Source organism: Podarcis tiliguerta (genome assembly GCF_965153285.1).
Source record: "Podarcis tiliguerta genome assembly, chromosome: 14".
Classification (NCBI taxonomy): Eukaryota; Metazoa; Chordata; class Lepidosauria; order Squamata; family Lacertidae; genus Podarcis; species Podarcis tiliguerta.
In genome coordinates this window covers 26602729-26627980 of record NC_139547.1, presented here as the reverse complement: position 1 = coordinate 26627980, position 25252 = coordinate 26602729, and the positions used below count along the sequence as shown (strand labels likewise).

The window sequence follows — 25252 nt, the reverse complement described above, 5'->3', positions numbered from 1 at the left end:
AAAATCATAATGATTCATATCAATGACAAGCAAAGAACTATTGATTCTTGCCCTTGGAAGATATAAAACAGGGTGCGATTTTCAAATTGCAACACAAAGAGGCAGTGTTCTTGTTTCCAAGGAGCTTTCTGTGTTCAGAACTGTCCAGGGAACGTTTACATGAACCAAATTAGGAGTGCTGAAATAAATTTTCATAGCTACTGATACTCCTGAGTGTTTCAAGACTTGGAAGCCACCATGAACTGGCCCCCCATTAAAGAACAATGGCTTGCATCAGATTTGATCCATGTTTGTCAAGTAATTTGGTGGTGCAATTTGCATTCATGCATAACAGGGATGGAAAGCCTGTGGTCACCAGAGGTTGTTGGACTATGGCTCCCATTGCCCCTGACCACTGGCCATGCTGGCACGAGCTGTAGTTCATCAACAGCTGGAGAGCCACAAGTTCTCCATCCCTGATGCATGGTTCACTTGCAATTATTTAGCAATCATGGTTGATGCCCCAGAACACTCATATGCTCCATCAGTATGCATTTACCGAGTTCCCATTGTCTTTAGCTCTTTGCTAACTTGGCTTTGCTAATTGGTGTGAACGCAGGTGAATTCTGGGAGTATTCCTACATCCCAAGACATTGTCTTGCCCTTGACTGCTAGATAGGGCCATAGACCTGACCCGACCCAATAATCTTGTCACCACCAATGCAAAATCTTGGAAATATTTTAGTCCGGGGATAATTGACATGCATCAAATTATAAACAGAAGATGAATATGCAACATTGATCTCCGAGACTGACAGGCAGGAGTATGCCTGGCGGCTGGCATAAAATGCTCAGATCCTTTTCATCTAGCATTGCCTGTTCAACAGAGCATAAGCTCTCTGCTGCACTTCAGGCTCCTGCTTTCAGTTTGAGCCTGAATCAAACCATAACTGAATTCAGCTATGGCTGTACACGGCCCAACCTGGCCATGGCATCTGGGAAATTCTCCCCTAGAAAATGGGAAGGAGGTTCAATACATGGGGGCTGCAAGCGAGCAAGCCTTCTTAGTGGCTGCACCTTTTCTTTGGAGGCCCAGTTAGCAAATGCAAGCTATGTTGTGGAAACTGATCAAAATGGTACCATATGGAGGCAGCTGCATGGTGGAAGCAGTTTCGGTTGAAGCAGCTTCCCCACATGCAGGTTGAGGAATTGCACATGCAATTGCCTCAAACATCTGGTTAGTTACGTGGAGCTGCCCCCCCCGGCACTTATCTTTTAATTGGTTAGCACAACCCTATTCATATGTATGAGCTGGGGCACAGTTCAGGAAATTTATTGAGAGCTGTTGTGCAGACTGATGCTGATGCTAACACTAGCAATTGGCAACAACCACCTCAATCCTAAGCACAGATACTTGAAAGAATGTCCCGTGAATTTCAAAAGAACTGACTTCCAAATAAATGTGTTCAGCAACAAAAAAGGTGCCAGGCTCTAATTCACAAACCAGACTGGTCTCATTGAAGTCGTGCAAGAGGTTCACAGGTTGTAATGGATCAACGGTTGGATGTGGGCCAGCAAAACCAGAGTTCAAATCTCCATTCAGCCATAAGGAGGCAATGCGGTGCAGTGGTTAAAGTGTCAAACTAGGATCTAAGAGACCAGGGGTTCAAACCTCCACTCAGTCATGAAGTTCAATGGGTGACCATGGGTTTCTCAGTGTAATCTTACGGTGAAGGGCAGGTAATAAATAAACAGATAGATAGATAGATAGATAGATAGATAGATAGATAGATAATCTACCTCACATGGCAGTTGTGAGAATAAAATAGGGAGGGGGAGAACCATTTATGCTACCCTGAGCTCCAAAGAGGAAAGGTGGGATATAAATGAATAGGGTAGGGTAGGGTAAGATAAGATAAGATGATATGATAAGATAATGGAATAATAAATAAAATAAAGCTCACTGGCAAAGACATTAATATCCCACTCATAAATCCTAGGGCTGGTCCCTGGCACTGAAAACAGTTTCCAGGACTCAGTCCTTATGATCCCTTGGTGTGCGTGAAGACTTCACCTTCAAAGTAAGATTTGACTGGGGACAACCAGATGTTTGAATGGTCCAGGTTCTCCCAGTCACCAAAACTGCCACCAGTCTTACCTGCTGCCTGCTGTAGATGTCATAATGCCCTGGGGGTACTGGCACACAAGCAGCTGCAAACACCCTTTTGCTTCCTGACTTGGAACTGTAGAGCTGAGCTACTTCCGGGGTGGGACCTAAAATGGGCACATCCAGCTCATCAGCCACTGCCAGGTCATCTTGGCTTAGAAGCCCTCCGACAATGTAGGCCTCTGTGCCCTGGATCAGCTTCTTGATCCTTTTGATGGTCTTGGGGCTGTACTTCAAGAAGGTAGCCAGGGACATGGGGCGGTTCTGTATGAAGATCACATTAGTCTCGTTAAGAGGTGCTCCTTCGCTTTCTTCCGCGGAGCTAATTTATAATGTTGAGTGCAATAAATACATTATTAATAGCAGGCTGGGTTATGACCTATCCTGTAGCGTAGCAGTTTAAATTGATAAAAGCTGTTGGGGTGAGGCTCCATAATCGCTCACATCTTTAGTGTGTCGGAAATGGGCTCGCTGGGAATAGAACTAATTACTACACATCTGTATTTATTTGATCCACACGGAATTCTCCTTCTGTCACTTGGAAGAGAGGCTTGCGGCCTTTGGATAACGGTGATTCATCTCAACACTTCTGGCACGGGTTGACTCTACTGCGTCAGGGGGGAGAAATCAATACAAAAAAATGAAGAAGACCCACTCCCACAGCTGGGCAATATTTCACTTTATGAGGAGCAGCATCTTAAATGGTTCTTTCAGAACAAAACACTCTCAAGTTACAAAACACCTCTGCAGATCACATGGTGTTCAGTGGGATAAACACCTTTTCATTAGCCTCACAAAGTCCTTATTGTAATTACAATCCTGGTCAAATACAGAAGGAGGACAACTACTTAGAAACACATTGGAAGATACAAGTCATGGCTGCTTCGCATGTTACAGATTTCTGTACACGTTACAGATTTCTGTACACATAAGAAAATGTGACATGTGAAGGGCACAAATATTGTGCTTGCAAATACAGGAGACTTCCCACTTACGCAGGGGGGTTACATTCTGGGCCCCTGCACAGAAATGTGTGTTAGAGGGGAGCCCACTGCAATACAGCTTCCCACCCAACAGCTGTTGAGAGGAGTAGCGCAGCAGCACCAAGAGTTCCCGTGTGCCATTTTGGAGTCTTTTTTTTCTGGACTTTGGGTTCTGGGGAGGTTCTCCTCGCGAGCCACGAGGACCTCCCAGCTCTCTCCTGCCATTTCATGTTAGTATTGCATTACTTAATTATTTTCTGATGCCATGCGTATACATAGAAGCATGTGAGTCGATCGCTTGCAAATGTGTGTGTGTGGGGGGGGGGGGTGTCTGTATGTGCCACCACATTTATCAAGGAACGGTGCTGAGCTGCAGTTTCCTCTTAATGGTGAGCTGAATTGGCAAGCGCAGATTGTCTCTACATAATGTGAGAAGAGCCCTAAGACTTTACTAGATTTTTAAAACTTTGATCTATGAATCTAGCATATAGGAATCCCGCTGTCCACAGAAGAGACTCATCTCTTCTAAAACTTCCTTTCAGAGCAGGGGTGGGTAACCCGTAGCCCAGATCCACCATGCCAAGACTTTTTTGTTGGCTAAGTTTCCCATAATTTGGAATTAAAAAATTATTTCAAAGTCTGGAGTTGTCCCCTGCTGTGGTGCTATCATGTTCCTGATATGGTGCTGTAGGGGCCCTATCAGTTCTCAAAAAAAAATGGGCACCTTTGCCTCTATTTGCCCTGCAAAGGGGCACCCTTTCTCCCATTGGTGTGTCTTAGCGCTCAGAGAACAAGACGAAACTTTCTTTTTCAGAACCCCTAAGACCTTGCAATAACACTGCACTTGATAGAGAAGAGGCTCCTTTGCAACATAGAAAGAGCCTTGAATTGATTTGCTGTCACCATCCCCACACATTATAGTGTAAGGGCAGGAGAACAGCCTCCTTCCTCAGGGCTGCCATGGGGAGCAAAAATGCTGGAAAGTCTGCTGTTCACCTGTCTGCATTAAGGTGTGTGCATACATCTCCGTGCCTGCTTTTCCCCACTGGTCTACTAAGCATGTGTGTGTCTGCCTATCTGTATGCTGCCCCTCCCAACTACCAACTGAGTGTGAGTGTGTTTGCCAGCTGCCTGAATGTGCGTGAGTGTGAGTGTGTCTGCCCGCCTGTCTGCATGTGTGTGTGCATGCAATGGCCATGGCCATGAGGTCTTCCTCAGAGGAGTGACCAGCCCTCAGAGTTTAGAAGGAATAAATGGAAGTTGTGCACAAGCTCATCTCCAACTCCTACCCATTTAAACCTTAGAACTGCACAGGGAAGAGCTTAATGTCATAAAGTCTAAACCAGGGGTCATGGGCCACAAGCAGCCCACAGGGTTCATTTAACCAGCCCACGAGCCACTCCTGAACAGAGCAGCCCGCTCGGCAAGTCCCCAAATGCTGCACTAAACCGGCGCAGTGTGGTGCGGGGACTCACTTCCGCGGCACCGGAAATGGCGTCTGAACATGCGCAGATGCTGGAAATCGTGTCTGCGCAGATGCCAGAAATTGTGTCTGCGCAGACGCCGGAAATCGCTGGCACACGCACTCATGTGTGCTCGCGATCCAGCCCACAGAGAGATCTCTGCTCGAGTGAACCAGCCCAGGCAAGGTTAACCTTGCCACCCCTGGTCTAAACATCCCCCTGTCATGGCCGCAGTCATGCATGACATAAGTCTGCTGATCTGAGTGGGTGACTTAGCTGGATACTATAACCTTCTGCGTCGTTGTTTTACATTTTTCTTTAGAAAATCAGCCCTCATATCACAACGCACCTTTGAAAGTTTCCAAACTTTCCAAAGTCCTTTTTCCTGTGGCATCAGGGGCTGTTGTCTGAGAAATCCATGCCCAAAGTCCTTTCAGGCATGCAGAACTAGCTGCTAGGTTTTACGGATTCCACCCCCACCCCCAGCTTCAAAGAAAACTGGGTCTATCTGCTTTTCAAACCTCTTACTTTGTGGGCCTCTGTGCAGCAGATTAACTGCTAATGATGTATTTCCATATATGGAGCTGAAGACTGCTGCCCACCTCCACAATTCTCACCCTTAAGTACGCCCGATTGAAATATGCAATTAAAACTTCAGTACAATGGACTGTGCCTGTATTACAAAGAATCCACGTCCCGCTTGTGCAAGGTATTCAACATTCACCCTTTGTCCTACAAATATATATACATGTGAACATAGACTTTTGCGCCTACTTTTATGATGGCGAGAAGCCCACTGGTGTCGGTAACATCCTTAAGGTCACTGTGCACCGAAATGCTTTGCGAGACTGAGGCTGATAAACTGGAGGCTGTTTGGACTGAACTAAGGGAATGACTTAACTGTATGAAAAGCATGGATTGGCTGAACTGAAAGAATATGTTTATAATAGGTCAAAATTTAAGAGCCAACAAATTTTCATGTTGCGATTACTGTTCTCGTATGGTGCGGCATCATAGTTTTATAGTACAAATAATTACCCAGCAGCAGTGATCTTGCAGTGAAAGGGTTTTTTAATATTAAAAACAAACAAACAAAACGGGGAAGGGACAAATGACTGTAGTTGATGATATAGCCAAGATCACCAACTTACAGCTGAGGCTCGGTGAGTTGAAGATGATCCAAGGAGCATCCAAACGCACCCTGCCATAAATGAGCTTTACTGCATTGCAGCATTATCAAAAGGTCTTCGACAATGCAAGGGTACAGTAGTTGGAGGGGCAGAAGAATGGGGTGGGGGTGGCAGTTTCCTTTCAGAGTGAACTCTAGAGAATTAAAACCAACTAGATGGGTTCAAAACAACCAAGATATCCAACACCCCTCAATTAAAGACATTAAACGATCCAAGGGGAAAAAAGAGAGTCTTAAATTGGATTTTGCCACAATAAAAAGCTAGAGAGGAGGGAGGTAGGGGACCCACTGTCTGCGCAGCTGCAGAGAAGGAAGCTCTGAGCAGCAGAAGGCATTCTGAGTACTTTGTTTTCCATTGCATTATAAATCTCTTTAAGTTCAGAGATCTAGATGAGGCCAGGCGTTGGGCAGGGACCAGTGGAGAAGGGCTGAGCTCAGCTCAACTTTCAGCCTGCAAAGCTAAACCAGGATATTTCCAACAGTCTTAACTAGTCACTTAATCTGTGAAGCTCTTAAAACTTGCAATAATATTTCACTGACGGCTACCAGAGCGTTGCAAGTTATAAAATTTCCAATTTAATTTTACGGCATTCCCCCCAGCTGTAGTAATTAGAAGACACAAACTCACAGGGAAGCTGTTTATGGCTTCAGGGGTGAGGATTGTGAACCTGTCCTGCAGGTCACCAATGTCCTTAGGGCTTCCAGATATAACAGCTGGCTGCAGACCCAAAAATGAATTGTAATAGTGCAGCATCTCATCGCTCAGTGGGTAGGGGCAAATGTAGATGACGTCCACATTAGGATCTTAAAGACAAACAAATGAACCGGAGACTCGCTGTTAATTATTGGTAGAAAGGTAACTTTGCTTGCCAGTATTACTTTTCATAACCACTTTATTTTACAAATATCTGTATCTTTGCACATGTGTGCACACACACCTCTGCTCCAACCTCCCCTTTTCTCTCTCTCTCTGAAGAAAGTAGAACAAACCAGACAGTTTTCAGAACCAAGTCCACAAAACAGAAAGTGTGGGATTGTTGGCTAGAAGTTCAGAAGTGTTGCAAGGGAGACTTAGCTGAATGACCTGTTTTAATATGGATGGGAATTGTGCATGGCTTTGAAAACATCTGCTATTAAAAACCAAGGTAGATTCAGCTTATAGCTTTGAGAAGGTTGCAGAAGAAGCAGTTTCATACACTGCCCAGACCAATGGTGGAAGGAACTCACAATCTTGTAACAAGGAAGTCTTGAAGTGTGTTTGGTCAAATGTACAACACAATATGGTGTGCAATACTTTAGGGACAGCCACTCACCATATGAACCTACTTAGATCTTGCAGTCATCATCCGAGGCTCTTTTTTGTGTGCCCCTTCTGAGGCTAGCAGGTGGCAACACAATAACAGCCTTTTCAGTGGTGGTTCCCTGACAGCGGAATGCTCTCCCCAGGGAGACACACCTGACATTAAAAGGGGATTAGACAAATTAATGGAGGATAAGGCTATCAGTGGCTACTCACTAGGATGGCTATGCTGTCTGCTTCCATTGTCAGAGGTAGTATATCTCTGAATACCAGATGCTGGGAACCACAAGTGGGAGAATGTTTTTGCTGTCAGGTTCTGTTTGCAAGCTTCCCATGGACATCTAGATGGCCTAGAGCAGCATTTCTCAACCTGTGGGTCCCCAAATGTTGTTGGACTACAACTCCCATCATCCCTGAGCTCTGGCCTTGCTAGCTAGGGGTGATGGGAGTTGTAGTTCAACAACATCTGGGGACCCACAGGTCGAGAAAGGATGGCCTAGAGGGATATTTAGCCTGATCCAGCAGGTCTCTTCTTATGTTCCTGCTGTATTATGTTAAAGCCAAACAGGATTTCACAGTGGAAATGTGTGAATAAATAGTTAGTGTCTGGACACACTTTGACATTGAAAAGGTATCACACTGTTGGGAGAGGGAGGCATATGACCAAAAAACACCTTCCCCAATTTGCCTCCTGAGTTTTCGTGTTCTCTCCACTCATGGAGAAGCCAAGAAAATCTTTCCCAGAGGTGAGTCAGAAAACACTCCTCCAATCTAGCTACTGTGTGCTAGAAATACTGCCTCCTTTGCCTTGAATTTTTATTTGTTTCCCACTGCTGTCACCACCAGCCTTCAGTTCATGGTTTAGAACAGTGTTCATGGCCTTCCCTTCTCTCTGCTCTCATAGGTCTCTAAATCCCTGCCTGTGACCTTTACTCCCCCAGCTCCAGCTTCCACCTGTACCCTGGAATGGCCCCACCCTTCCTCCTCTGCTGCCATGGATATTGGGAAATGCTTCCTAATATGCCTTGGTGATGTTACTTCTCACTTCCTTTAGATCCTCCTCAAAATGTTTTCTGTGAAGCTTTTGGCAAAATCTAAGGGTCTCTTACTGTAGCGTAAGTCCCAAGGGCATATAACTGAAATAATCACATTCCCTTCCCCCCAGTTACTCCAGTCTCCATTTCACATCCTGATATTTCCTGCATGCTGTGGACTGCTGTGTTGCTGATTTGAAGCTATCCTTTGCCCAGGTGCAGATCCATTTTGGAGGGACAGCCCAAATACACATGTAACCCAAGTGGGAATTCGAGAAAGTAGTCTTTTAATATCTCCCAGGCAGCTCCTTGGGGAAAGGTGGGAGACAGATGCAATAAACTAAGAGGGGGAAGGAGGTTTTTAATAGAAGGAGCCGCAAGCCTTCCAAGTGGCAGTGTGACATGGTGCCTGCAACTTTCCCATTCATTCAGAAGTAACAAATCTTTCCTAAAATAAACGCTACCACATAAAAGAACCGCACTGAGGACAAAACAACATTAGTGCCTTCATAATATATAAAGGCAATTAAGTGATTATTTTAGACTCCTGTAAATTTTCAGAACTAATACATTTTTGTGCAAAATTCACTAAATGGCATTTATGAAATAATAATGATGCTGAAATATAAATGAATCATGTAAAGTATGTCATTCTGGGGAGCCAGAAAAGTTGCCCATTGACAAATTAATATTCTTTGTTCCTTTGCTTAAGGAAGGGCTGCCACACAGGGGACCCTCCCCAGTTTAGTTCATGTCCCTTGTTGTCTCCTGTTCACTTATAATATTTCCTTTTGAATACTTTAAATAAGGGATCACCTCCTTGCAACCCTTCAAAGGAAAACCTTGTTGTGAAATTATTTATAGCTCCAATTCCGCATAATGCTGAGCACCCACATTTGACTTTTTTGGAAAATGTATTTATTAAAACATTTCTACCCCACCCTTCTGGTGCACAACCACCGCTGAGAACATTTAAAAATTACAATTTTATAAAACAATAAAAAAGCAACAGGATCAGCAATTAAAAATAAGACATACAAATAATTATCAGCCACATACAACAAAAGTCTGCCAGAATAAAAAGGTCTTGAATGACTAGCAAAAAAAAAAAGAAAGGAATGGAGCTAACCAGACTTTATGAGTTTCATAGTCTGGGCATAGTCAATAACCCTAGAAGGACACTCCTTCTTATCTTAGGGAACATGCATGATGATGATAATAATAATAATACTTTATTATTTATATCCTGCCCATCTGGCTGGGCTTCCCCAGCCACTCTGGGCGGCTTCCAACAAAATATTAAAATACAGTAATCCATCAAACATTAAAAGCTTCCCTAAACAGGGCTGCCTTCAGATGTCTTCTAAAAGTCTGGTAGTTGTTGTTCTCTTTGACATCTGGTGGGAGGACGTTCCACGGGGTGGGTGCCACTTCCGAGAAGGTCCTCTGCCTGGTTCCCTGTCTCACAGAGAGGGAACCACCAGAAGGCCCTCGGCTCTGGAACTCAGTGTCCGGGTAGAAAGATGGGGGTTGAGATGCTCCTTCATGTATGCTGGACCGAGGCTGTTTAGGGCTTTAAAGGTCAGCACCAACACTTTGAATTGTGCTCGGAAACATACTGGGAGCCAATGTAGGTCTTTCAAGACTGGTGTTATGTGGTCTTGGTGGCCACTCCCATGGAAGCGGGGTAATATGCCAAAGGGTAATGCTTTGAATTGTGTCTGGAAGCAAATTGCAGGATTGGTGTAATGTGATCCCATGGCTAGGTGGCGGCTTTCAGGACCAACTTAAGCACCTAAAGATTCCTCAGACGCGGTTCTATTTACATAGTAGTAATCCAACCCAGACACAGCAAAGGCACAAGTTGCCAATCTTTTTCAGACCAGGCGGCATATTTTGGATCTTGAGAGTGCTAATGGCATCAGTCACAAAACAGCTGCCATGGGGCATGGTATATAACACAACATTGGGGGGATGATACAATACAAAATTAGATGGAGTACAGCTATTGCTGCTCCCTGCCCCTCCAGTGGCAACCTTGTGTTTACTATGGGAAGTAAGCCACGGTCTCTGGTCCTGATTGTGGAAATATACCTGTTAAAGGCACAAAAGAACTGTTCCCCTCAATTCCAATCTTAGCCTAAGCTGCTATTCTGCACCCACTTAGCAGGGAGCAAGTGTCATTAAATGCAAACACTTTTGAAATTGTGACGTATACCACTGTACTGCATGCTAACTTTCCAGTGAATTCTTAATGAGTGCCTGAACATCAACTCCTGCCCAAGAGGAGACATACCTAAGCCTCTTTGAAAAGTTTTCACATTTTGCATTTGCCATTTCAGGAGGGGATTATTTAACATCCACCTGCACTTATTGTGCAATAGTATTTGCAGAAAACAACTCATCTCAGACAAGTACCTCATCTCAGACAAACTCACAACAGGAAAGATGTGTCCTGGTTGCTGGGGGGAAAGGAACAGCAAATGGTGGGGATTCCAAAAGCTACTAGAAAATAAGACTGAAGGAGCGAAAGTGCATTAAAGGGGAGGGTGGAAGTGCTTTTTTAGAACCCCAGGGATTCCTATTGCTGCGTACCCAAACAAATCACTTATCAATCACAGGTCTGACTTCATTCAGTTCTGACAGGTAGGAACAGCCAGGCTGGCTCATTTCACAGAAATCACATGGAAGGGTACCAGCACATTTTGCTTCATAGCCTTATTTCTAGGAGGACTAGATACTTTTTATAAAATAACACAAAAGCTCAAATTTGGGAGTCCTTTCCTCAGGGCACCAACGCAGGCCTTTGTGAGTGCCATGCCCATTCCTGCCATAAGCCAAAGGCCAAGGTGCCAAATAGGATTGCCTCAACACCCCTGTCTGGAATCAGCTTTCAAGGAAGAACCAAAACCATCATAACATGGTTACTCTTAAATCTATTCTCATAATGGTGACTTTAGAGTTGGAATTGTATCCCATAAACTGCTTTGGGATCCTTGATGGGAAGTGGTCCATAAGTGACTATAATGAATAATATGTCTTTGGTGGCAACAAATGGTTGCTTGCATTGGCTTGAAAACACGTATTCAACTGAAATGCGTCTTTTTTCTTTTGGGAAACATGAAGGACGTATGACAAGTAGGAGCATGTCTGTACCTCGTATTTCACAGAGTCTTCCAAACTGTGTCCCCTGATAAATAGTGAAATCAGGAGTCGCCTCTCGAACAGAATGTGCATACCCTGAAAGAAGCCACAACAACACATTATCTGCAAATTGCGCTTGCAATGATCTCCACACGTGGGGCTGTATCCAATGCTAGTCATACTCAGAGTAGATCCATTGAAATTAATGTATATGCCTAACTTGGGTCCACTAATTTCAACTGGTCTACTCTGTATAAAACTTAGTTGGCTACAGCCCCAAATTTAAACCTAGGATTGTACACTTGGATGGCTGTGTTCTTTGTCTCACCTAGGAAATTTTGATGTCAAGGTTTCGTAGCAGCTTCACTGCTTAGAACAAAGCCTGTCCACATATGAAGTTGATATTTGGTATAAAAGTTGTCCAACTATGTACTGCAATCATCAGAAAAGTCTTCAAATAAGACATTTTTTGCCTAAAAAGACCTCAAACCACCATGATGAAGCTACACAATCCAAATAATAAATAAGAAAGTATGGAAAACATTACTGTGCACACTCAAAATCACAAACTTGCACTGGGCTTTGAATCCAACTGAAATGTGATAAAACTGTGTCTTGGATTCCTTCTGAATATGGCAGTCAAAATTCTTTCCTGTGAATTACAGCAAATTATACTTCCATTAAACAGAGCAGGAGCCTAGATTTCCCTCCCCCTTTAGTGGAAACCTAATCTACAGCCTTTTAAAGAATCTCTAAGTGCCTAAAATATCCACATCTCTCTGCAATACTGTTCAGAAGCAGGAGAAATGAGGCATCCCCAGGTTCAAACATAGCATTCCTAATTTAAGATTTTTAATTGTCTTGTTTACTATCACTTCTCCAAAAGCAAGCCATGAACTAAGGTTTTGCGTAACAGAAGACAATGAACAACACTAGATTATTTGCATTATTTTTGGATAATACCACACACAAATAGAACCATGTTAAAAGGAGACTGTGACGTTAAATCTACATAAAATTCATTCAGCAGACCAAAGTGCATCCATATGTATTTTTATTTTAAAAATGTATGAGATAAATAACTCATAAAAGCAAGGCTCTTTTTTGAGAGAGCAACTTGAGACATTTTCCTTTATAAGTTGTTTTTTTCTTTTTTGCAGTTTCGCACACACTCTCTCTCATTAAATGCATATTTAGTTTATAATAGCTGTGGCATCTGGAGCACTTTTCATCCATTCCACTAAGGACTTCTGCTACCCGTTTTTAAAGTAAAACTTGTGTGGGGTTACCCAGAACACACTGCTTAGGGGATGGCAAACCTTTTCTTTGTTATAGGACTGAAAATGAGTACATAGGATGCATAAACTGTCAAAGATAGAACCATTACTACAAACCAATGACATGATTTCCTTCAAAATGGTTTATACATAGCGCCTTGTTAGTATGTCCAATTTACAACTTTAAACTTAGCTAATTCAATGTTAGCCTGTCTAAAAACTGTCCTAATGTAAACAAACAAAAAAGATCAATTGGCAAAAGAAAGAGCTGTCATGAAATCAATAGCAAGTGCTGCTTAACAAACACAGGCTTGATGTGGGTTCTTGAATGGTTTGCTAACAAGATTAAAGCAATGCCTTTTCCATATGACTAATGTACCAAGAATCTTCAGAAACGGGGCCAAAATTCCTGGAAAAAAATGCTACAACATGGAAAAATTGTCCTCAATGCTCTACATTTTGGAAAAGCAGCAGTAAGTAGACATTCTAGACACACATCTTTGTTTTTGTCTGTGTTGGGTGGGTGAAAAGTCAAAACTTGAGCACTGGAAAAAATCATTATACGAGCATATATATGAATGCTATGTGGCACAGCTTCATGCTTCCAACAGTAAACAGAGCTTTTGGAAAGTTTACATGCAGAATATGAAAACAAAAGCTTTTCTCTGTCGTTCATATCTAACATGAGGTAAAGACTATGTAAAGGTGTATGACATATGCTACAACTAAAGTTCTATTTAGTTATCATTTGTGTTAACAGAAGAAGCTATCAGAAAGTAACCTTAAGCTACCAATCTCCTTAACTGGATTAGTATCCTCCATATCATAACCCACAATACTGTGTTCCTAAACATATTTTTTGGGGTGTGGGAGTCTGGCTGGGGAAATGGAAGCGTATACCGAAATAAGGGCACTTAAGTTAGCAATCTGAGTTATCATCTCAGATGACCTGGACGATCTGAAGGAATAACCAAAGGTGCAACAAGATGGTAGCAGAGCAAGGAGAAAGTTTAGCAAATCCTTGCCAGATGCTCACGTGAGCAAACCAAACTATGAGCCACAATGGAAGGTGAAAGGTAGCCCAGCAGTTTCCCCTAAGGGGAAGTTCCTTCTGCTCCCCAACATGATTAATTATTAGATCCTGAGTGAAAAAGCAAAATCTGCCAAAGCTTGACAAGAAAAACAGAAATCTGCTTTGAGACTAACACTCTGAGCTGGTCTGAATAAGCTTTCAGGGTGCATGTCCTTAATAATAGTGCCATGTGCACTGTTTGTGACATTATCCTGGTGTCACGACCAGGAATCCCTAAACCAGGAGATATGAGGTACAGCCTGACCTTCCACAGCACACACATACCTGATTCTAATACAGTGGTACCTCGGGTTACATACACTTCAGGTTACATACGCTTCAAGCTACAGACTCCGCTAACCCAGAAATAGTGCTTCAGGTTAAGAACTTTGCTTCAGGATAAGAACAGCAAACGTGTTCCGGCGGTGCGGCGGCAGCAGGAGGCCCCATTAGCCAAAGTGGTGCTTCAGGTTAAGAACAGTTTCAGCTTAAGAACAGACCTCTGGAATAAATTAAGTACTTAACCCGAGGTACCACTGTAGTGAGAAGCCTTTGGTATCTTAAAGGAAGCATTGGTGGATGGGTGGCAAATCTTAGCACAGCCTTCGTCGACCTGCTGCCCTCCGTTTTCTTTGAACTACAACTCCCATTAATCCCAGTTGCAATCTAAAATATATGGAGGGCATCAGGCAGGCAAAGGCTGCCTTAGCACAAAAACATAGAAGTGTAGAATCATAGAGTTGGAAGAGGTCACAGGGGTCATCTAGTCCAACCCCTGCAATGCAGGAATCTTTTGCCCAACCTAGCACTTGAACCCACGTCCCTGGAATTAAAAGCCTCATGCTCTAGCGACTGAGCAGCCCCATGTTATGAGCATATAGTAGAGATAGCAATATTGCTGCAATGTGCATGAAGACTACACATTTCCAAAGGAGAATTATGAGCTGAAATTGAGCAGTAAATCTTCAGAAGCTCTCTGTGGAGCTCATGAATATTACTAGAGGGTCCAAATCTCCTGCCCATTCCCCACTTTTTTACTTGCTTATGGGGAGGATGGGCACACTGAAAAGCACAGCACCACTGGTGAGAATCCAGCCGCCTGCCATCTTAACTACCACAGAGGTAAAAAAATTCTATACAACAGGAAACTGATCTGCTCAAGGATGCTGGTGGACTTGGGTCTAAAAGGCAGATCTTCTCCAGGCAGCCACATTCAGCCCACGAGGTTTTATTCTGAAAATCCACTGGTATCACAGTAAGATCACAGCCTTCTAGGAACTGCCAAGCAGGGCTCCTTGTACTGAGGAACTGCCTTTGTAACGCTCACTGCTCTGCACAAGTGTAGGAAAACTGAGCAGTAGTCAGAAACAAAAACTCCCATTCAACAGCTAAAGGAGGTTTAAGATGGGTTAGTGGGGTTAAGGGGAGAAGGGAATGCTTCCATAATCATACATTATATGCAGCTTCACCAGAGCTGTGCTGCGGAGCAGAACTGTTTATTTTATTAGGATGTAACACCACAATAGCCCAGCATTTGACTTGGCAAGAACCCCTTTCTGCACCATCATAACCCATAAATCATGGCCGGAACGCCTTATTGCAATTTCAAAAGTAGTATTAATTTTTAAAATTCACATGTTAATTTAGGAAACAGGATGGAATGTTTTTTATTGAAGAACTGCATCCCACTACGGCATTTGCCTAATGTGTTCATAGAACAGTCCTCTGTGTAATCGGGAGATTTCCTAGAGGTTACGACAGATAATGGAAGGGAACTGGACAAGACAGTAGATTAAGCACAGCCGTAGATTTAAATATTAAATATTATGTAGTGCAGGGAGGGGATCTGTCATTCATTTGAAAATAAAACGTTCAAGTGGAAGAATTATTCTAAAATCACAAAAATTCTCTCACAATGAATGCAACCTATGTTATTGCCCTTCAGTATTACTGCAAATGAAATGGGCCACTAAGATGACATTTCAAAGGAAAAAAATCATTTGTTATTAGCTAAATTCTTAAATATTGTTATTAATACTAGACTTTTAATGCTTGATAATTCAAATTATTTTTGAAACTGATTACTACATTTCCCCCCTTTGACCTATCCTTTGCTTGTTAAATATTATGGTCAATAGATGAATAAATTGTTGTTGATGGAGTGATTTCATTTTCCCAAAATTGCACTGAAAATTTACAAGGCATTTTGCCTGTATTGCCATCAAGATAAGCCGAATATGAACAGAGAAAAATGAACCACATACCTAACTAATCAAAATGTCATTTCATTTTTCCAATTCCAAAGGTTTACATAAGTCAAAAACTATATGCAAACCATTTTTAATACCAGCTGTTTTTAAAAAGAAAGCATCATTATAGCAGGCTGGTTACAGAAAATGCATTGTCTCCCCATCCTGCGCTCTCAACAGGTGTCTCTTAAACTCAGGCAAACTATTAATGTTAGAATTATGGCTGTTCCTCAACAATACTGTTCATTGATGCTCAAGAATCAAAGCATAACATTCACAAGATACACCATGATCAAGGAAGGGCACATGGTGCTTTGATTTTTTGCACTTTCATTTCTAGTCTTAAAGTGACTGACTCTTTCAAAGACAAAGTTGCCAGTAACAAGGCTTGCACACAAAAGCAGCAAAGGAACAAATATATTTGCTTTAGCTTTATCTACAAATATTATGAAATGCAAGTTTAGCCTGCTGCCCAAACTGAAACATTAGCAAACACCAGCATAACATTCCAGAAACACCAGTTTAATGACATGTTTAGTGCTATGTGGTGATTCTTTTTGTGTACTGTGGTGATTCTTTTTCTCAAGCATTTGCTGCTATAGAGAAACTGACAAACTGGGAAGAATGCCTCACTCATCTGAATTTATGTCCAGTACGTACAGTATAGTTATGATTGCCAATCTAAGGGCGTGGCTACTTGCTATATGGACAAAAATGAAGTTTGGCTATTTTATACCAACACACCCTTGTGAGTGGATAGGAGTGGTCTGATAGTGTGGTAAAAACAACAACAAAAACAGTTAAGTAGACTTCTCCTGCTTTGATATAAATATTTATGGTGGAGCTGTACTAAAAACTGAAAAAGATTCGAAAGAAAGAAAGAAAGAAGAGCTAAAAGTGTTACATCAGTTTGTGGATTCTTTTTTTTTACGTCCTGAAAATTCACCAGCATTTTAGTGCAAAGTTATCTTGATATATAGATTATTGTATGCAATGTCACCTAATAAACACATTATGGGAAGTGATTTCTCCTAACATAATGCATTTACCTAATATATGCATTTTTCTACACATTACTTGGTTGCATTGCAAAATTTGGGTACATTAAAATATGGAAGGATGACTGTGTTTCAGTTTACATATTGTTTCAGGAAGTCCAATTTAGCTAGATATATCTTCAAATGCAAACTGAAAGAAGTATCTCTCTCAGCCTGACTAGGGAGTAAGTCCCATTGAACTCAGTGGGATACTTCCAGAATTTGTCTGGTTCCTGGATGCCAGAAAGTGCCCTCCATAGATCAGGCAAAATGTCAATTTTGAAACGGAAATGGTCTTTTTAAAGTGCAAATATTCTGAAGACGCTAATTGCTACCCCTTTAGTTATAGCACCAACATTTTATTTTTCTGTCAAATGTTCTCAAAAAGGAGAAACAAATTATTTCTTTAAAAAACATCTTCAAGACATTTGCATAATCTCCAATGACATTTGTATATTTTGCTAGAGGTAACAGAAAGCAAAAGGTTATATAGAATATTAATGGGGCTCACTTGCAGAAAAATCTTCATCTATTTTTATTATATCAAAAGAATTAGAAAGGACTTCTAAAAGCACTAAGCATGTGGTAATATTGCTGACGTCTGATTTCGAAGATCTAAAAATGTTTGTTTGCCAGCCATAAAAATTATTGCCCAACTCCTCTTTGCATTTTAGGTCAAGAGCAGTAGAAAGTACAAAATAAAATGATAAGGTACTATGATAAAAAAGGAAGCTAGGCTGCATTATCCAAACCAGCGTGACACTTTACATGTGGCTTTGAAGAGGAATGACTGAATAAGACCAACGGATTGCAAACAATTGTTGGGACATTCAGAGCTATGAAATTGCCCCTTCATTCTGTTCATTTTGTGCCAGCCAAGTCACCCCAGAGGTTCACCCCCCCCCTTCAAGCTGAAACCATAAGCAAGAGCAAAGATGCATATATTGAAGAGAAGCATTTAATACTTCTTACATAGTTTTCACTCCTTCGGATTAAGCCAACTACATTTCCTGAAATTAAGTGGATTTTAAAATCTGCGACCATGGCTTATATTTTGACCAATTTACTAGAGAGAATATTTCTACCCTTTTGAAAAAACACTCAGGCTACCCCATCACTTTCCAGGAAAGACTTTTTAAAGCCCCCCAATTCATAAATGTAATTAAATAATTACATTAGAGCTAATTAACATGAAACTGCAGATTATTTAAGTACGGGGGGAAAACCCCACTATTCAACTTCTTAATTATTCTTGTGCACATAGCATCTCCTTTTGCTCAGGCGCCCAAGGTGCAAATAAAGCATCCCATCTGCTCGTAATTAGAACTAAATAATTTCAGAGAATGCAGCTTATCATTTTGACTGCACATTTGATTAAAAACAGGGCGCAAGCAAGATCCCAGTTTATTGGTGTAATAGCAACGAAGCAGGCAAGCCCATGTCCCCCCTGTCATTAACGGATACTGGAAACATTATCTGCTATATTGAGGGGAGGGGAGGGGGGAGAAGGGAGGGGAAAATACAACTTTTTAGTTCATTTCATACAGATGAAAGCGAATTACAGCAAATCACCTCTCCACTGAATAGCGGCCTCTACATAATGACTTTATTTGCTTAATCCCCAAATTAAACGCCGTTTCAAGCGAAGGCCCTGTGTTATTACTCTCATCATGTCGACAACATTTTCCTGCCGAGACCAATTTGAATAAAACAAGGGCCTTCCTTGAACTCAATCAAGGAGTCATAATGTGGTGGGTAATAGAGGTTGCTGATAGATCCAGAGACAAAAGCGTTATACCTAATGATGGGATATGGATAATGGTCCTCCTAGAGGTCCTGATGCGATTCCAGTTGGCGGCCAGATGCTAAAAATCAAGAGAAGGCATTGATCAGTGACAGGGGGAAGCTGTGGCGGATACAATCCAGTCAAACTTCAGCTGTTTCCCTCCCCCCTTCCCTTTTCCCACTGTACAGTTAAGCCAGGCATAAATTATATTAATTGATTTAATCACATACTTAAAACATCTTCCCCAATTAATTTAATTAGATGGCTACATGAAGCTACTGGCAGGGGAAGATTAGAGGCTGATCACTTAATTAACAGAATATGAATGAAAAAAAAGAAAGCAAACATAAATGAAATGGTGAGCACTAATTAAAAGCCTGTCTGCAAACTTAAGTACTTTCTGACAAAGTAGGGACTGCTACAGAAGCAAGTGAGAATTCTCTCCGCCCTCCACCCCCCCCCCCCCAAATCAAGTGCACAGCACAGGTGTAAGGGGAGAGGAAAGGTCAGGCAGAGAGGAAACACAGATGAAGGGAGAAAAGAGTGGAACTAGACTGGAAGACAGATGTGTGCTTTGCTACCCAAAATGGCAGCACTGAATCAAGTACACCCTACACTCCCCTGTACCATTTCTAAATGGAAGCACAGGGTGGTATCCAAGAAAATGCTTTTGCTACAATTGGCCATGAAAGGGAATTTCCTGTCCAACTCCTCTCCCCAAGTGGCCTCCCAGTCTGCCCTAGAGTGACCAGAACTCTCCAGGCTTGGGGAGGGCCTGGACGAGAGAGATGGGGCACTGCCCATGTTAGGCTCATTCCAAATGTATTAATATTTTTATTATTAAAGTTATTAGTCTCAGGAATAGGGTAGGTCCTGAAACACACATCTTAGGTGTCAATGGCCAGTGTAAAGGGGTGAGATTCAGCATATGATGAAAGCCTGGATGTTGAAAAGTTTTTCAGATTGTGCAGGTTAAGAGAGATGATTGGGTATTTCAATGTATTTTTATATGCATCTCTTCATTTTTAGCTGCGAGTTTATTATTGTACTCTTGTACCACACTTAAAAGATTTCTTATGTTAAGAAGAATATGAACAGTATACATAAATACATAGAATTATGGGGAGAGAAAACGTAATAGGGTTGCCATTTTCAGCCAAAATACCACATTCATTGCAAAGTCTAATTTCAGCCTCTGTCAATCCATTTAGAAAAACTAGATAGTTTTCTAACAAGAGTGACCCATGTAGAAAAAATGGAATTGCCCCCCTAGTATGTAGAGGGGAGGAAGCAGGCAGCAGTTCTGGGTCCCCCCCCCCCTTTTTGTGAGAAGAGGGGGTTGAGGAGAGAACTTATGCACAGAAGACTGAACATCTAATGAAGGATGAAATGTGCTTGGACATGTGTACAGTTAAATGAAAAAATAGTAGCATTTTAACGCAACCACTCAAGCAAGTGATGTTTAGAGAAGGAGCACTGCCAGAACAGCTGGCAGCCTTGCGCACCTTGGCCCTGATGTAGAAATTCTCCAGGTGTCTCTGTCGCGATTCCTTCAGGGTATTTCTGACACGCCCCCGGTGAACATGCACAAGCCAAGAGATGGCAATCACTCCCGAGGCCCACTGCTGCTGCCTGAAGGTGATGTAGGCTTTTCTGAATTTGTAACACCTCCATAATGCCTGTATCTTGGTAGCTGCTACTGCAGTGCCATTTTGGCCTTTGTATCTCTGGCCAGGTTTACTTAAGAGCTTTTTGACCGCCGAAATGTTCTTTATCACAGAGAGAATTTCCTCCCTAGTTGGCCTCTGGTTCAGCTCAAAATCTGGAATGATCTCCATCACTCTCTTCCCCTTGACGATGGCGGAGGGAACAGCATAGTCCTTCAAAAAGTTAGAGACGTGCTCCAAGAAGGAAAGGACACTTCCCCAGAATAAGCAGCAGTGATTTTTAAACCCTTGGAGATCAAGAGCCGTGTAGTCTATGGCTCCCTTGCGAATTGGTATCTCAAACTCTAAAGAGAGATTCTGGAAGGTCGGAGATGATGTTATTTCTGCGGTCTATGGAAAGAGTGAAAGACGTAAGGGGAGTAAGACAAGCAGTGGAGACACGATGTCCCATTAAATACCTACAATGAGATTCTAAGGATCCAAATCCTGGAATATTATGACTACCAATGCAACATGCATCTAACCTAGCTATAATATCACAAGCTCTGGTAGCACAAGCTCTGCAGTTTTATTTAGGGTACCGCAATGTGCTCTATGTGGGGCTTCCCTTGAAGATGGTCCAGAAGCTGCAGCTGTGTGCAATGTGAGATAATGTGTTACTGAACCTTCAAGCTATGCATTGGCTCCTGCTGTGAAATGTCCTCCCACTGGAGATACAGATGCCCTTCACCTTATCTGTTTTTAGACCACACTAGATGTATTTATTCCTATGGAAATGAGTGATTTAAGGGCTTATTACTTTTGGTGTTATTGCTTTTTATGCAATACTGTCACTCTGAATTTTGTGTACCACCCTAGAAACCTTTGAGTCGAAGGACGGATTGTAAATACTGCTAACAACAACAATACTAATAATGCTGTCAATGCAAGGATGGTCTTGATCAATCACAAATGAGAAATAAAATACCTTATGGGTCAACTGAAGAAGAGTAATGTTTATCTAAATGTGCACTGAGAAAGATATTGAGGAAGAGGCCGGGGGCTAACATGACCAACCATGACCATTTCTTTGTTTGTGTGTCAGGAGGACTCTCGTGGGGTCGGCGCAGCTAGAACTAGGAACATGCTGCTCTCTGTGCAGCTGTTCCATGATCTAGCAAATGTGTGGCTTGGAACACCTTCCTAGCAGTGAAGTACCTTCAGACTCTGGACTGGCTGCTAAGTCCTCCTTGACAGGAACAGCTATAAAAAGGATTCCTCTTAGGTGTAAGATCTTGCCTGAGCAACAAGGTCTTCCTGACACTTGTGTGTCTCTGACCCGGACTCTGACTACCGAGTTCCAGTTTTGGTTCACTTCAGACAACTGGACATAGCTCAGTCCTGACAATGTGTCCCAATCTACATTTGGAGTCTGTGAGGGATTCCCTTTTCACTTCAATGGAGAGGACAGCTCCATTTCACAAACTAATCTGCATACGGAGTCCTGAATGCTATATCAGCCTTTCCAAATCTGGTGCGTACCATACATATATTTTGGATCAGAACTCCCATCAGCGCATTGGCTGGACTTGAAGGGTGTTGGGAGTCCAACAACCTTTGGAGGGCACCAGGTTGCAGAAGGCCATATTAAAATCGCTTCACTTGAAACTGGGGTTATGTAGCTGGGTGCTATAAATCAAATGGATACCCAACATTTACAGGATGGAAATCATTCTGTCGTACCTTTAGCACCATGGAAGAAGACTTGGACAATGCCCGCTTCTGAATTGCCTGAATTAGGGGCAACTTTGATTTCTTGGGTGAAATAACAGAGATGCAGGATGGGGGTGGAGCAATGTTGCCCTTGCTTCTTCCTCTTCCCTTGCTTGAGGTGGAGGTGGGCCCGGACTTTGGATAAGGAGGAGGAGCCAGGACTTCTCCTTGCTTGCTCTCCACACCTCCATCTACAGAAGGGATGAATGTTTTGAACAGCTTTTATTAAACGTAAATATTAGATCACTAAACATCAGGTATCAAATCTAAATAAATAAATAAATAAATAACCTTGATGAATGGTGAAATACACAGGGAATTAAGACTAGATCTGTTTTGTTATTCCCAACATTTCCAATGAAATCTACAACTATAAGCATCCACTGTATTAAACTACAGGTTGCAATTTGGACTCTTCCAGGCTGTAGCTATTTTCTGGGGAGATTCAGTCACATACAGACAAATTCAAGTTGATTTTCACACATGGTGAGACATTCAAATTAGACTTCTTATGAAGATGAAAGTGCAAGAAACAACCTCCCTGCAAACAAATCAGGATGGATGCTCAACAAACAGGTCAGCTGGAGGCAACCACAGACACAAAAAGCATGGCACTGGAAATGCATTTTCAGGTACAAAGCGGACAGAGGCAGAATGGAACTTTTTTGGGTCCGGACTCCTATTCTTAGCAGAAGAGGAGCTGCTGTTACAGTTTAATTTGCCAAAGAGTACCATGTGATGCCAGGAGGCTGGGCTTTGGCAGAGTGGGATGGCTGGTAGCCTGGGTGCTGAAAAGGCCGGCTGGCAATGGTAAAACCATTGGTCAGCTCAAGCAAGCTTGACAAAATGAAGTCTATTTATTTAGAGCATTTGTACACTGCTCATCACCCAAAAGTGGCTTACATGAAATCAAAACAAGACATTCCCTACCCACAGATTTATGTTCAAACAAACGATAATACAACAGATAAGGGGAAAGGGACAAGGAGGAAAGAAGAAAATAAAACTCAAAACTCAGGCACCAATTTCTAGACAGTTGTTCCTATATTGACCAACTAGTAAAGTTCAGAGACAGGAGGTGCCTGATGGAGCTGGGCCTCTAGCAAAGCAGACGGAATGAGCCCTGCTTCCCATCTCTCCCTCTGAGGCAGCCTGCTGAAATGTTTGCCCTCAGATGACAGTTGAGGCGAGAGGAGGCCTGATGGAGCTAACCTTTCAAAGCAGAGCTGATGGGGTAAGCTCTGCTACTCAGCTCTCCCAGTGCTGGAATGGCTGCCCTCAGATGAGAATAGGGGAGGAACTGTTCTGGCAAGTTACCAGAAAGGAAGGAAGAAAAATCACCCTCAGACTCTACTGGGTTTGTCTGCTGCTGTGACCACTAGTCCTTAGAAACACCAACGCCATTGCCAAAATATGGAACACTGACCAGACAATGGAGAAAGTTTCTCCTTTACAGTATCAGCAGCATCTCTTTGTGCCTACCTGCAGCTGGTTTCTTGTGCTTTTCATGAGATTCATGAAGAGGAGCAGCCTGAGGAAGAATGGGAGGCTTCGCTAGAGTAATCTTAGCTGCACGTGGAATCAGGCCTCTTTCAATAAGATTCAGGATCCCTAGATAAAAACCAGGGAGACTCAAGTTCTTTCAGAAGCAGCTTGGTCTGGGAAGTGTAAACTCAGTCCTAAAGCCAGCCCACCAATATCATAGGACTGTAGAGTTTGAAGGGACCCCAAGGGCCATTTAGTCCAATCCTCTGTTAACGCAGGAATCTCAATCCGTGGTTCCTCATCCAATCTGAAATCATACTGGACCCTGCTTAGCTTTGCAAAATGTACCAGCAGTTTTATTGCTGCACCGCTACCAAGCAACATTTTTAAGACTAACATTTGCCTTTGGTAAAGGTGAAAAGGAGGGAGAGATGGAAGAATGCTGGGAGGAAGGAAGGAATTCCCTCTTGCTTCCATCTCTCTCAATCTTCTGAGACAGGAAGTGGTTCACAAAGGAGATCAAGGTGGAAGAGGAAGAAGAATGTATAAATGAGAGTATTCTTTTTCCTTTTCACTATCTCCTCCAGTTGGAATATGACTGAGGTGACAAGGGAGTAGTGGTGGTGGCTGGTGCCCCCTGGGCAGAAGGTAAGGAGCAGCCTAACAGCAGGTACCTCCTGAACCAATGATGGACAGAGGAAACTACAGTATTCCAGTTTCCCTCACATCCCTGCTTAGTTTTTCACTAAGAAGGAAGCTGACAGCCAGGGACAACCCCAGGACTGGTTGTAAATAAGAACATAGGCAGTTTGGGGCTGGCTGAGAGTAGACTGAGGCTGGTGGGGCAGCACCACATTTGCCCTCACAGACTAGCCTCCACTGGAAGGGGGAGGGAGGCAGAGATGCCCATGAAAGAAGGACGGAATCTTCACTTGTAATTCGTCCTTACACTCTTTCCCCTTTCACACACCATGCAAAGAAGAGGTGAGAGAAGGGGGGGAACAGTGTGTGAACTTCCTGCCGGGTGTTGCCCATTCATCCCTATTTAAAACAGCCCACCAGTCAAACTGGCTGCCAACCAGTGGTTCAGGTGAAGTTATATATGCCCAGCATAACATACATGCCAGGACAAGTATAGCAAAATAAATCCCAGAGGATAGGGCACGCAGCTGTGACTGACCTTTCTCCGCATCTGTTTTAGAAACTGGAAAGGAAACCTTCTTCAAATGGAAGGAAGGTGGAGCTACTGAGAGGCTGGGGACCGTAACACCTTTTGCTATCTTCTGAGTTGGTGCCTAAGGAGAGACGAGAGGAAACCTATTCCTTCATCAGCTGCAAACTTTTTTGATATTAAGGAGTTCTTCACGCACGCGTGGCTAAATAATAAATACCATTTCCGCTATGAATAGTTTCATTAAGGTTTAATAACAAAAAACAGTATGAGCTCAGATTTTACTGCTTAGGAACATGCCACACGATTGTCGACTGTCAGCGGTTGAAGCAATTTAAAGGAGAGTTAATTAAAATCTAATCAATGTCTTGTGATGTCCGCTATGCTATAAATAATAAAATAAATTTATGAAAACAAAAACACCCACAGCCTTTTACAAAGAATTAGCAAGGTTTCAGCAATGACACTATGTAAACCAAGGGAGGTTAACCTGTAGC

General features: G+C 42.6%; 1 protein-coding gene and 1 long non-coding RNA gene across 7 annotated transcripts in view; one reads left to right on the top strand and one right to left on the bottom strand.

The window, feature by feature from the left end:
* The window catches only part of LOC310663909, a 253653-nt gene that overhangs the window by 36584 nt on the left and 191817 nt on the right, over positions 1-25252 (top strand). The window lies entirely within an intron of this gene.
* Positions 1-25252, bottom strand: part of IQCH (IQ motif containing H) — a 79868-nt gene that overhangs the window by 40160 nt on the left and 14456 nt on the right. For 5 of the 6 annotated variants that reach the window (XM_083411915.1, XM_083411911.1, XM_083411910.1 and 2 more), the window contains 8 exons: positions 24765-24879; positions 23582-23710; positions 22070-22290; positions 20186-20737; positions 18693-18759; positions 11272-11355; positions 6410-6585; positions 2138-2410 (listed from right to left, as the gene is read on the bottom strand). In XM_083411915.1, the coding sequence (XP_083268041.1) occupies positions 2138-2410; positions 6410-6585; positions 11272-11355; positions 18693-18759; positions 20186-20737; positions 22070-22290; positions 23582-23710; positions 24765-24879 (1617 nt within the window). The remainder of the gene's footprint in view (positions 1-2137; positions 2411-6409; positions 6586-11271; positions 11356-18692; positions 18760-20185; positions 20738-22069; positions 22291-23581; positions 23711-24764; positions 24880-25252) is intronic. The other variant, XM_083411912.1, reaches the window with a different exon arrangement.